The following is a 12,828-nucleotide window of genomic DNA, read 5'->3' on the forward strand; positions in this document are numbered from 1 at the left end:
TCCCCTCGGTGTTGAGCAGTCCATGAGTTGCACTCCCCTCGGTGTTGCGCAGTCGATGAGTTGCACTCCCCTCAGTGTTGAGCGGTCCATGAGTTGCACTCCCCTCGGTGTTGAGCAGTCCTTGAGTTGCACTCCCCTCAGTGTTGAGCAGTCCATGAGTTGCACTCCCCTCGGTGTTGCGCAGTCCATGAGTTGCACTCCCCTCGGTGTTGCGCAGTCCATGAGTTGCACTGCCCTCAGTGTTGCGCAGTCCATGAGTTGCACTCCCCTCGGTGTTGCGCAGTCCATGAGTTGCACTCCCCTCGGTGTTGCGCAGTCCATGAGTTGCACTCCCCTCGGTGTTGCGCAGTCCATGAGTTGCACTCCCCTCGGTGTTGCGCAGTCCATGAGTTGCACTCCCCTCGGTGTTGAGCAGTCCATGAGTTGCACTCCCCTCGGTGTTGAGCAGTCCATGATTTGCACTCCCCTCGGTGTTGAGCGGTCCATGAGTTGCACTGCCCTCGGTGTTGCGCAGTCCATGATTTGCACTCCCCTCGGTGTTGAGCAGTCCATGAGTTGCACTCCCCTCGGTGTTGAGCAGTCCATGATTTGCACTCCCCTCGGTGTTGAGCGGTCCATGAGTTGCACTCCCCTCAGTGTTGAGCGGTCCATGAGTTGCACTCCCCTCAGTGTTGAGAAGTCCTTGAGTTGCAATCCCCTCGGTGTTGAGCAGTCCTTGAGTTGCACTCCTCTCAGTGTTGAGCGGTCCATGAGTTGCACTCCCCTCGGTGTTGAGAAGTCCTTGAGTTGCAATCCCCTCGGTGTTGAGCAGTCCTTGAGTTGCACTCCTCTCAGTGTTGAGCAGTCCATGAGTTGCACTCCCCTCGGTGTTGAGCGGTCCATGAGTTGCACTCCCCTCGGTGTTGAGCAGTCCTTGAGTTGCACTCCCCTCGGTGTTGAGAAGTCCTTGAGTTGCAATCCCCTCGGTGTTGAGCGGTCCTTGAGTTGCACTCCCCTCAGTGTTGAGCGGTCCATGAGTTGCACTCCCCCCGGTGTTGAGCAGTCCATGAGTTGCACTCCCCTCAGTGTTGAGCGGTCCATGATTTGCACTCCCCTCAGTGTTGAGCGGTCCATGAGTTGCACTCCCCTCGGTGTTGAACAGTCCTTGAGTTGCACTCCCCTCGGTGTTGAGCAGTCCTTGAGTTGCACTCCCCTCGGTGTTGAGCAGTCCTTGAGTTGCACTCCCCCCGGTGTTGAGCAGTCCATGAGTTGCGCCGCCCTCGGTGTTGAGCAGTCCATGAGTTGCACTCCCCTCGGTGTTGAGCAGTCCTTGAGTTGCACTCCCCTCGGTGTTGAGCAGTCCTTGAGTTGCACTCCCCTCGGTGTTGAGAAGTCCTTGAGTTGCACTCCCCTCGGTGTTGAGCAGTCCATGAGTTGCACCGCCCTTGGTGTTGAGCAGTCCATGAGTTGCACCGCCCTCGGTGTTGAGCAGTCCATGAGTTGCACCGCCCTCGGTATTGAGCAGTCCATGAGTTGCACTCCCCTCGGTGTTGAGCAGTCCATGAGTTGCACCGCCCTCTGTGTTGAGCAGTCCATGAGTTGCACCGCCCTCGGTGTTGAGCAGTCCATGAGTTGCACTCCCCTCGGTGTTGAGCAGTCCATGAGTTGCACTCCCCTCGGTGTTGAGCAGTCCATGAGTTGCACTCCCCTCGGTGTTGAGCGGTCCATGAGTTGCACTCCCCTCGGTGTTGAGCGGTCCATGAGTTGCACTCCCCTCGGTGTTGAGCGGTCCATGAGTTGCACTCCCCTCGGTGTTGAGCAGTCCAGGAGTTGCACTCCCCTCGGTGTTGAGCAGTCCTTGAGTTGCACTCCCCTCGGTGTTGAGCGGTCCATGAGTTGCACTCCCCTCAGTGTTGAGCAGTCCTTGAGTTGCACTCCCCTCGGTGTTGAGCAGTCCATGAGTTGCACTCCCCTCGGTGTTGCGCAGTCCATGAGTTGCACTCCCCTCGGTGTTGAGCGGTCCATGAGTTGCACTCCCCTCGGTGTTGAGCGGTCCATGAGTTGCACTCCCCTCGGTGTTGAGAAGTCCTTGAGTTGCACTCCCCTCGGTGTTGAGCAGTCCATGAGTTGCACTCCCCTCGGTGTTGAGCGGTCCATGAGTTGCACTCCCCTCGGTGTTGAGCAGTCCTTGAGTTGCACTCCCCTCAGTGTTGAGCGGTCCATGAGTTGCACTCCCCTCGGTGTTGAGCAGTCCATGAGTTGCACTCCCCTCGGTGTTGAGCGGTCCATGAGTTGCACTCCCCTCGGTGTTGAGCAGTCCTTGAGTTGCACTCCCCTCGGTGTTGAGAAGTCCTTGAGTTGCACTCCCCTCGGTGTTGAGCAGTCCATGAGTTGCACCGCCCTTGGTGTTGAGCAGTCCATGAGTTGCACCGCCCTCGGTGTTGAGCAGTCCATGAGTTGCACCGCCCTCGGTATTGAGCAGTCCATGAGTTGCACCGCCCTCGGTGTTGAGCAGTCCATGAGTTGCACTCCCCTCGGTGTTGAGCAGTCCATGAGTTGCACTCCCCTCGGTATTGAGCAGTCCATGAGTTGCACTCCCCTCGGTGTTGAGCAGTCCATGATTTGCACTCCCCTCGGTGTTGAGCAGTCCATGAGTTGCACTCCCCTCGGTGTTGAGCGGTCCATGAGTTGCACTCCCCTCGGTGTTGAGCGGTCCATGAGTTGCACTCCCCTCGGTGTTGAGCAGTCCATGAGTTGCACTCCCCTCAGTGTTGAGCAGTCCTTGAGTTGCACTCCCCTCGGTGTTGAGCAGTCCATGAGTTGCACCGCCCTCTGTGTTGAGCAGTCCTTGAGTTGCACTCCCCTCGGTGTTGAGCAGTCCATGAGTTGCACCGCCCTCTGTGTTGAGCAGTCCATGAGTTGCACCGCCCTCTGTGTTGAGCAGTCCATGAGTTGCACCGCCCTCGGTGTTGAGCAGTCCATGAGTTGCACTCCCCTCGGTGTTGAGCAGTCCATGAGTTGCACTCCCCTCAGTGTTGAGAAGTCCTTGAGTTGCACTCCCCTCGGTGTTGAGCAGTCCATGAGTTGCACTCTTCTCGGTGTTGAGCAGTCCATGAGTTGCACTCCCCTCGGTGTTGAGCGGTCCATGAGTTGCACTCCCCTCAGTGTTGAGCAGTCCTTGAGTTGCACTCCCCTCGGTGTTGAGCAGTCCAGGAGTTGCACTCCCCTCGTTGTTGAGGAGTCCATGAGTTGCACTCCCCTCGGTGTTGAGCAGTCCTTGAGTTGCACCGCCCTCGGTGTTGAGCAGTCCATGAGTTGCACTCCCCTCGGTGTTGCGCAGTCCATGAGTTGCACTCCCCTCGTTGTTGAGGAGTCCATGAGTTGCACTCCCCTCGTTGTTGAGGAGTCCATGAGTTGCACTCCCCTCGGTGTTGAGCAGTCCATGAGTTGCACTCCCCTCGGTGTTGAGCAGTCCATGAGTTGCACTCCCCTCGGTGTTGAGCAGTCCTTGAGTTGCACTCCCCTCGGTGTTGAGCAGTCCATGAGTTGCACTCCCCTCAGTGTTGAGCAGTCCAGGAGTTGCACTCCCCTCGGTGTTGAGCAGTCCAGGAGTTGCACTTCCCTCGGTGTTGAGCAGTCCAGGAGTTGCACTCCCCTCGGTGTTGAGGAGTCCATGAGTTGCACTCCCCTCGGTGTTGAGCAGTCCTTGAGTTGCACTCCCCTCGGTGTTGAGCGGTCCATGAGTTGCACGGACCTCGGTGTTGAGCAGTCCATGAGTTGCACCACCCTCGGTGTTGAGCAGTCCATGAGTTGCACCGCCCTCGGTGTTGAGCAGTCCATGAGTTGCACCGCCCTCGGTGTTGAGAGGTCCATGAGTTGCACCGCCCTCGGTGTTGAGCAGTCCATGAGTTGCACCGCCCTCGGTATTGAGCAGTCCATGAGTTGCACCGCCCTCAGTGTTGAGCAGTCCATGAGTTGCACCGCCCTCGGTATTGAGCAGTCCATGAGTTGCACCGCCCTCGGTGTTGAGCAGTCCATGAGTTGCACTCCCCTCGGTGTTGAGCAGTCCAGGAGTTGCACTCCCCTCGGTGTTGAGGAGTCCATGAGTTGCACTCCCCTCGGTGTTGAGCAGTCCTTGAGTTGCACTCCCCTCGGTGTTGAGCAGTCCTTGAGTTGCACTCCCCTCGGTGTTGAGCGGTCCATGAGTTGCACTCCCCTCGGTGTTGAGCGGTCCATGAGTTGCACTCCCCTCAATGTTGAGCAGTCCATGAGTTGCACTCCCCTCAGTGTTGAGCAGTCGATGAGTTGCACTCCCCTCGGTGTTGAGCGGTCCATGAGTTGCACTCCCCTCAATGTTGAGCAGTCCATGAGTTGCACTCCCCTCAGTGTTGAGCAGTCCATGAGTTGCACTCCCCTCAGTGTTGAGCGGTCCATGAGTTGCACTCCCCTCGGTGTTGAGCAGTCCATGAGTTGCACTCCCCTCGGTGTTGAGAAGTCCATGAGTTGCACTCCCCTCAATGTTGAGCAGTCCATGAGTTGCACCGCCCTCGGTGTTGAGCAGTCCATGATTTGCACTCCCCTCAGTGTTGAGCAGTCCATGAGTTGCACTCCCCTCAGTGTTGAGCAGTCCATGAGTTGCACTCCCCTCAGTGTTGAGCAGTCCATGAGTTGCACTCCCCTCAGTGTTGAGCAGTCCATGAGTTGCACTCCCCTCAGTGTTGAGCGGTCCATGAGTTGCACTCCCCTCGGTGTTGAGCAGTCCATGAGTTGCACTCCCCTCGGTGTTGAGGAGTCCATGAGTTGCACTCCCCTCGGTGTTGAGCAGTCCTTGAGTTGCACTCCCCTCGGTGTTGAGCGGTCCATGAGTTGCACGGACCTCGGTGTTGAGCATTCCATGAGTTGCACCACCCTCGGTGTTGAGCAGTCCATGAGTTGCACCGCCCTCGGTGTTGAGCAGTCCATGAGTTGCACCGCCCTCGGTGTTGAGAGGTCCATGAGTTGCACCGCCCTCGGTGTTGAGCAGTCCATGAGTTGCACCGCCCTCGGTATTGAGCAGTCCATGAGTTGCACTCCCCTCGGTGTTGAGCAGTCCAGGAGTTGCACTCCCCTCGGTGTTGAGCAGTCCAGGAGTTGCACTCCCCTCGGTGTTGAGGAGTCCATGAGTTGCACTCCCCTCGGTGTTGAGCAGTCCTTGAGTTGCACTCCCCTCGGTGTTGAGCAGTCCTTGAGTTGCACTCCCCTCGGTGTTGAGCGGTCCATGAGTTGCACTCCCCTCGGTGTTGAGCGGTCCATGAGTTGCACTCCCCTCGGTGTTGAGCGGTCCATGAGTTGCACTCCCCTCAATGTTGAGCAGTCCATGAGTTGCACTCCCCTCAGTGTTGAGCAGTCGATGAGTTGCACTCCCCTCGGTGTTGAGCGGTCCATGAGTTGCACTCCCCTCAATGTTGAGCAGTCCATGAGTTGCACTCCCCTCAGTGTTGAGCAGTCCATGAGTTGCACTCCCCTCAGTGTTGAGCGGTCCATGAGTTGCACTCCCCTCAGTGTTGAGCGGTCCATGAGTTGCACCGCCCTCGGTGTTGAGCAGTCCATGATTTGCACTCCCCTCAGTGTTGAGCAGTCCATGAGTTGCACTCCCCTCAGTGTTGAGCGGTCCATGAGTTGCACCGCCCTCGGTGTTGAGCAGTCCATGAGTTGCACTTTTCTCGGTGTTGAGCAGTCCATGAGTTGCACTCCCCTCGGTGTTGAGGAGTCCATGATTTGCACTCCCCTCAGTGTTGAGCAGTCCATGAGTTGCACCGCCCTCGGTGTTGAGCAGTCCATGAGTTGCACTCCCCTCAGTGTTGAGCGGTCCATGAGTTGCACCGCCCTCGGTGTTGAGCAGTCCATGAGTTGCACTTTTCTCGGTGTTGAGCAGTCCATGAGTTGCACTCTTCTCGGTGTTGAGCAGTCCATGAGTTGCACTCCCCCCGGTGTTGAGCAGTCCATGAGTTGCACTCCCCTCGGTGTTGAGCAGTCCATGAGTTGCACTCCCCTCGGTGTTGAGCAGTCCATGATTTGCACTCCCCTCAGTGTTGAGCAGTCCATGAGTTGCACTCCCCTCAGTGTTGAGCGGTCCATGAGTTGCACCGCCCTCGGTGTTGAGCAGTCCATGAGTTGCACTCCCCTCGGTGTTGTGCAGTCCATGAGTTGCACTCCCCTCAGTGTTGAGCAGTCCATGAGTTGCACTCCCCTCAGTGTTGAGCAGTCCATGAGTTGCACTCCCCTCAGTGTTGAGCAGTCCATGAGTTGCACTCCCCTCAGTGTTGAGCAGTCCATGAGTTGCACTCCCCTCAGTGTTGAGCAGTCCAGGAGTTGCACTCCCCTCAGTGTTGAGCAGTCCAGGAGTTGCACTCCCCTCAGTGTTGACAGCAGTCACACTGCAGTCAACACTGAGGGGAGTGCAAATCATGGTCTTCATGTACCAGAGTGAGTTGCAATGTGCAACCTGCTTCATTAATATTCAAGAGGTCTGCCAGATTATGACCCATACTTAACTGGTAATCAATGAACAAGTCTATTTGCCCATAGATCTGTTCATAACATGCCTTACTATTGACTTGAACACTGATCGCCGATTGTGAACAGTTCTTCGTGACCAGTGAAAAGGACACCTGGACCTTGATCCGCGATTGTGTGGCACGGGGCATCTGGTGCCAGACACTCTGGCAGGGATCCCAGCAAGAAGCTCACAATGCTGGCATCACAGGCAGGGTTGGTCTTCCTGGAAGAAGCGAGACACCAGGCTCCTTCTTGGGGTGCCAGCCACTGGCTGCTGTGCCAGTTTCTCAGGTGGATTTGGGCAGGCCCATCCCTGGTGCCAAGAATGTGACGCTTCAGCTCTCTTAAGTCTGTAATTGCATTGAAACTCCCCTACGCCGACTGCTTTTCTGTGAAAGCCTAATCCGGGGTGAGGTAGCCCAGACCCAGGGGTTGGCAGTGCCAACGCACCCGCTTGACCTCTTTCTGTTAATTTCATCCCTCTGGGCGGGCAATGCTGCCCTGTTTGGCAGGTGGGCACAGGGTGGAAGGTTTAATATTGACCTGTACTTTTGTTGGCTACCACTGTTGAGTCAAGGTAAGTAGATGTGGAGGAGTAAATCTATGCTTCAGGAGTATGCTTCCTTGAAATATAGAAAGGTGTCGACACTGGGAGCTGATATATGTGCGGCTCGATGTACACCTCGACGCTGTGACATATGACCCACCCTGGTCCAGGGGCCGGGCCCTAAAAGAAGGGAGATAATAGGTTCAATCTCATCGGATCTATGAAGCTAACTCTTCTTGGGTTGCCTCTGGATACATCTTTATCTCATCTTTTATTGTAGTCTCTGATGGACTATGTCTTACTAGCCCTTGGCTACTCCTCACTCGCCTCATTTGAGAGCCCGGTGAGCGGAGAGGCATCTATGGGACGGAGAGGGCTACTTCACAAGGACATTTCACACGCCGACAATGGTGAAAGTTTGGCTTCCTGTTATTAACTGGATGAATAAATACACGTGTCCTCGGATAGCTTAGAATCTCCTGATGAATGAATTTTGGGGCATTTTGCAAGGGAATGAGCGACGAGAACCTTCCGGTGGCACAATGCCCTACAGCGTATATATTTATTTGTGGCTTACTGCCACTTTGTAAATATCATACCTTTTCAAGTCGATGTCTGCGTGAAAGGGGCATGCGATGAGTGTTGCTGACGGCGTTCCAACACCCATTGCTTCTTGACTCTGCCCAAGATTTACAAGGATGTGCAAACCTGAGGCGGTGCCAAAAACTAACGCCACGCAAGAGCAGGCGTAAGATTGATGCAACAAGAGGAAACACTTTTATTTGTCCTCGTTTTTCCTCCTTCTTTGTGTACTGTATTCTGCAGCAGACATAGAAGCAGCAAATCACCTTTAAAGAGTGTCTATGTGCAGGAAGGTGTCCCTTCCTGCACATAAACGGATGTATGTCAGTACAACGCGATCTTTTAGATAGCGGTACTTTACAACGCGGTTTCTACAACACAAGTCGTTACAACGACTTGCGTTGAAGGGCGCGGATTGAGGATTATTATAATTTTATATTCCAACACCAGTCCCCGTAACAGTAGGGAAGATGTTGGAATATAAAATTACAATATTCCTTAACCAACAGCGCCAACCAGCGCAAGTCGTAGTAATGACTTGCGTTGTAATGACAGCGCGGTAAAGGTAGTGTGTTGTAAACACCGCGTTGTAAACGATGTTTCCCCACATAAACAATTATTCCCTGCAATGATGGGGCAAGTGCGTCTGCGTTGGCGCTAGACAGCTATTTTCAGTGCCAGTGCAACGGAAAACAACTGGGTGCGCTGTATTCTTGTGAATATAGCGCATCTCTGCATTTTTTAAATGCAGCAGCGCCATGCTGCACCATTTCCATGTGAATATTTCCCTTGATTTCCACCAATATCTTTGCAACCTGACTGCTGTGGGAAGCCTAAACCTTCAAGAATTTACTCCGGCATCTGCTTGAAATCTTACAATTCTTCACCTTTGCAACTTGTCAATCATAACTATTTTTCTTACATATATTGTGGATCGAATATGATCTTATTTATTACACATAGATTATGAATTAATCTTAAAACATCTCTCTAAAAAAGAAAGCGGAAGGAGTAAAGGGAACCAAAGGACGATGTGTATCATGGAGGAATGGTATATAACATTATGATGGGCGCAATTCACAGAACTAACTTAAGACAAAATCCTAAACTTACTACTTTTGGTATTCACAGAAGTTAGGAATTTGTCTTAAATTTGTCTGTTTTAAGACAAACTTAAGACAGACTTAAATTAGGATTTTGTCTTAAGTTTGTCTTAAGTCTGTCTTAAGCCTGTCTTAAGTTTGTCTTAAGTCTGTTTTAAGTCTGTCTTAAGTTTGTCTTAAGTCTGTCTTAAGTCTGTCTTAAGTTTGTCTTAAGTCTGTTTTAAGTCTGTCTTAAGTCTGTCATAAGTTTGTCTTAAGTCTGTTTTAATTCTGTCTTAAGTCTGTCTTAAGTCTGTCTTAAGCCTGTCTTAAGTTTGTCTTAAGTCTGTTTTAAGTCTGTCTTAAGTCAGTCATAAGTTTGTCTTAAGTCTGTTTTAATTCTGTCTTAAGTCTGTCTTAAGTCTGTCTTAAGTTTGTAGTAAGACAAACTTAAGACAAAATCCTAACTTCTGTGAATACCAAAAGTAGTAAGTTTAGGATTTTGTCTTAAGTTAGTTCTGTGAATCTGGCCCATTATGTGTATTTCTAGTGTACGACTCACCCGGGAGGGGATCGTAGTGCTAGTAGAAGCCAGTGTTTCCGAATGCCCCTTAATAAAGGTTTTGCTGTGACATGTTTTGGCCGTAACACGTGTGTGTGTCTTTCTTTCCGCAGGAGATCTTTGGGTACAGAGCCAGCGCCGGCTGGATTGCGCTGTGTGTTGCGGGGTACATCCTGTCTGCAGGCGTCCTCCTCCTGCTCTTCTACTGGAAGCCAGAGTGGAGTGTGCGGGCGAACTGCAACCCCTGCACCCTGAAGGAAGCCAATGTGGTCTTACTCAGGTCAACGGTAGGTGGCGCTGCCTCTTCCTCCATATCTGGACCTCCAGCCCTGATAGAGTAATTTATGTAATGTCAGAAAATGCAATGTGTTCAGTTAAAGGCCCACTCACTTGATCACTCACTCCCTTATGTATTGCCTTGCTCATTCACTTTTTTAATATCTCACCTGACTTGTTTGCTCACTGATTGACACCTTCAATCACTCACTAACTCACTCAGTCACTTACTAACATGCTTAATCATTCATTTATTCAAATACTCATTCCTTCACTCAGTTCAGTTCAGTAAATCTTTATTCAATGATTAAAAAACATCATAAAAGTACATATATACAGTTTTAAAAGAATTCAATAAAATAAAATATCTAAACTTCATTTAAAATCACCAATACAAATAAAAACCGGTTAACAAGGATTTTATCTGGGACCATTGATTAACCCTGTCCTCTTGTGTTTCTTAACCTCACCGAGACTTTTATAAAATTCATAATGCAGCATAATGTACGCATGTCAGTTGCTCTTTGTAAGAAGAGCAAAGCAGTTTTAGCATGGCGGAACTTTGCCTTTTTTAAAATATGTACCAATAATTTCCATCTAGGCATTTTATAAAAAGGACATAAAAGGACAAAATGAAGGGTGTCCTGCGGAGACGGATTGTCGCAGCCGCAGGCACCCTTCTGCTCAATTGTTAAAGTAAAACCTGGTGGGTCAGCCAGTATATTCGGTAATAAATTGAGCCTAAAACGACACATTAAAAACCTATCCTGGGAGTTATACATCAGGTACAAATAAGGTTCCATGCCCTCGCTATTCTTGATGAGACCATTCCTTCACTCATTAACCCACACTCTCATTCGCTCATTCTGTTACTTGGTCACTCATTCATTTTTCTCACTTAGTCAATTTCTTGGTCACTCACTGTATAGCACCCTCACTCACTTGCAATTAAACTCAGTCACACTTTGCCTTACACCCATCACTCATTTACTGGTTTGCTCATTCACTTATTTGATCACTTAGTCACTTGCCAATTGACTCAATTGCCTATTCATTCACTCACTGGCCAGTCTGCTCATCCCATTGCTTGTTCTTTCAGTTCTCTCCCCCAGCCATTCACTCACTTAATAACTCACTCGTTTCTTTGCTCATTCAATCACTCAAATGTTTATTAGGTAGTTTCCTTAGTAATTCACTTACTAATCCACTGACTCACTCATGTATTGCCTCCCTCAAAAAACATTCTGTCACTCCTGCTCTTGAATGCTCATTTTTCCTCACTGTACTCATTCAAACACTCGTTCACTCGGGTACTTTCTAACTTTGTCACTCATCCCTTGCTCAGTCAGTCAGTTGTGAACAATCTTGGTCCTCTTTGCCTCAGCCTGAGCTTGGCCTCCCATTGGCTGAGTCAAGTCAAGTCAAATCAACTTTATTCAGTCACATTGGAAAGACTATAAAAGTATATAAAATCAGTACATCATAAAATAAACATTTAAAGTAGAACCTCCATAATAAAATCACAGTGCACATAAAATACAGTCCTGAGGGTTCAGTTCCTAATGTAATGCTTGAAAAATAAGACAACAAGAATGCTAAAATACTTTGATTACAATGCAGTTCTGCAGTACAAAAGTGTGCAATCAATACAAAGACAGATTGACATGAGTCTGTGGCCTCAGTACACAAAAGATTCACTCTTACATTTCCTTGTCTTGAGCACCAGCCTCAAAAGGTAATGAACCCTAAAAGCAATCTCCTCTGATCCTCGGGATTGTAAAAGATGCAAGGCTTCTGTGCAAAAAACTATTGATTCCTGTGTTGAGCCGCTCACTCACACATCTTTTACCACTGGCGGCCCATGCACTGCATGTAATATAGCCTTATAGCCCACCGTAGAGGGCTATACCGGCTATTAAAGGCCTTCTCCAGCGTTAAAGGCCCGAGCCGAACGCGAGGGCCTTTAACAAGGGAGAGGGACTTTAATAGCGGTATAGCCCATCTACGAAGGGCTATAAGGCTATTAGAACATTCTGTCACTAGAGGACAGAATGTTGTAACAAAACAAAACAAAGCCTTTTGGGAGCGTGAGGGGATTGGAATCCCCTCAGGGTCCCTGAAGCCTTTGTTCGTAGCCAGAGCTGTGAACAAAGGAACATTGGAATGTTGGAGCTCCAGGCTTATACCAGCCATTATAGGCCCGGAGCATTCCATTGTTTTCAATGGAGCTCCCAACGTTCCAATGTTCTAATGAGGTGTAATGAGTGAGTGCTGGAGCTCAGTCAGTGATGTACATTCCCAGCCTCTCCCCACTGGAATGCAATGGTCCACATTCTCCACATGGCTTCAGGGTGGTTGCAGAATCACAATGTTCAGGCCGGCGGTCACACCTTTGTTACTATTGCACAACTTCAGACTCTATCCTCCACATAATAATTAAGCATGTGCTGTTTGTTTACCATTGAGACAGAGGGGTGCTGCATGCGCGTGTCCAGGTGAGGGCGAGTAAAGACACATAATAACAGGGCCCGCCCAGGGCAGACCTTGGATCAGTGCCCTGATGATGCAACCATGCCGGCAGGGGAGGATGGCAATCCCTGTATCATCGACCCTTGGCACACGGCTGCACAACGCCATACGCGTCTAAGGCTAGCTCCATACGCGTCTAAGGCTAGCTCCATACGCGTCTAAGGCTAGCTCCATACGCGTCTAAGGCTAGCTCCATACGCGTCTAAGGCTAGCTCCATACGCGTCTAAGGCTAGCTCCATACGCGTCTAAGGCTAGCTCCATACGCGCCTAAGGCTAGCTCCATACGCGTCTAAGGCTAGCTCCATACGCGTCTAAGGCTAGCTGCATGCGCGTCTAAGGCTAGCTCCATACGCATCTAAGGCTAGCTCCATAGCACCGTCTCATGCCGCTAACTGTCTACTGGCTGCTCTACCTGATTCTAAGTGTCACTGATACTAAGCTGACTATTGGCTGGTTGAAGAAAAATCTAGCTTATCTGATATCAGATTTAAAATATGCGAATTTTTCTCCATCCATAAAACTTGTTAAATATACATCAAGATGCACATATCTAGAAACACAAAATGAAACAAAATGAGCTGATGTATCTTTTGAATTAATCTATGATATGTAATCAAACAGGTGTTAAGCGTAGAATTCTTATAATTTCCTAAAACTAAACCTTACATAGAAAGTAAATTCGACATTTACAAACATAAAACCTCTGGCAAACACACAAGGTAGACAAAGTGAA

The 12,828-nt window shown here is 50.3% G+C and overlaps 1 protein-coding gene across 1 annotated transcript in view; it reads left to right on the top strand.

Moving 5' to 3' along the window:
• The window catches only part of LOC144791022 (putative cation-transporting ATPase 13A4), a 125,478-nt gene that overhangs the window by 17,248 nt on the left and 95,402 nt on the right, over nucleotides 1-12,828 (top strand). The window contains exon 2 of the mRNA XM_078665650.1: nucleotides 9,403-9,576. Within this exon, the coding sequence (XP_078521776.1) occupies nucleotides 9,403-9,576 (174 nt within the window). The remainder of the gene's footprint in view (nucleotides 1-9,402; nucleotides 9,577-12,828) is intronic.

This window comes from Lissotriton helveticus, chromosome 11, assembly GCF_964261635.1.
Source record: "Lissotriton helveticus chromosome 11, aLisHel1.1, whole genome shotgun sequence".
Taxonomy (NCBI): domain Eukaryota; kingdom Metazoa; phylum Chordata; class Amphibia; order Caudata; family Salamandridae; genus Lissotriton; species Lissotriton helveticus.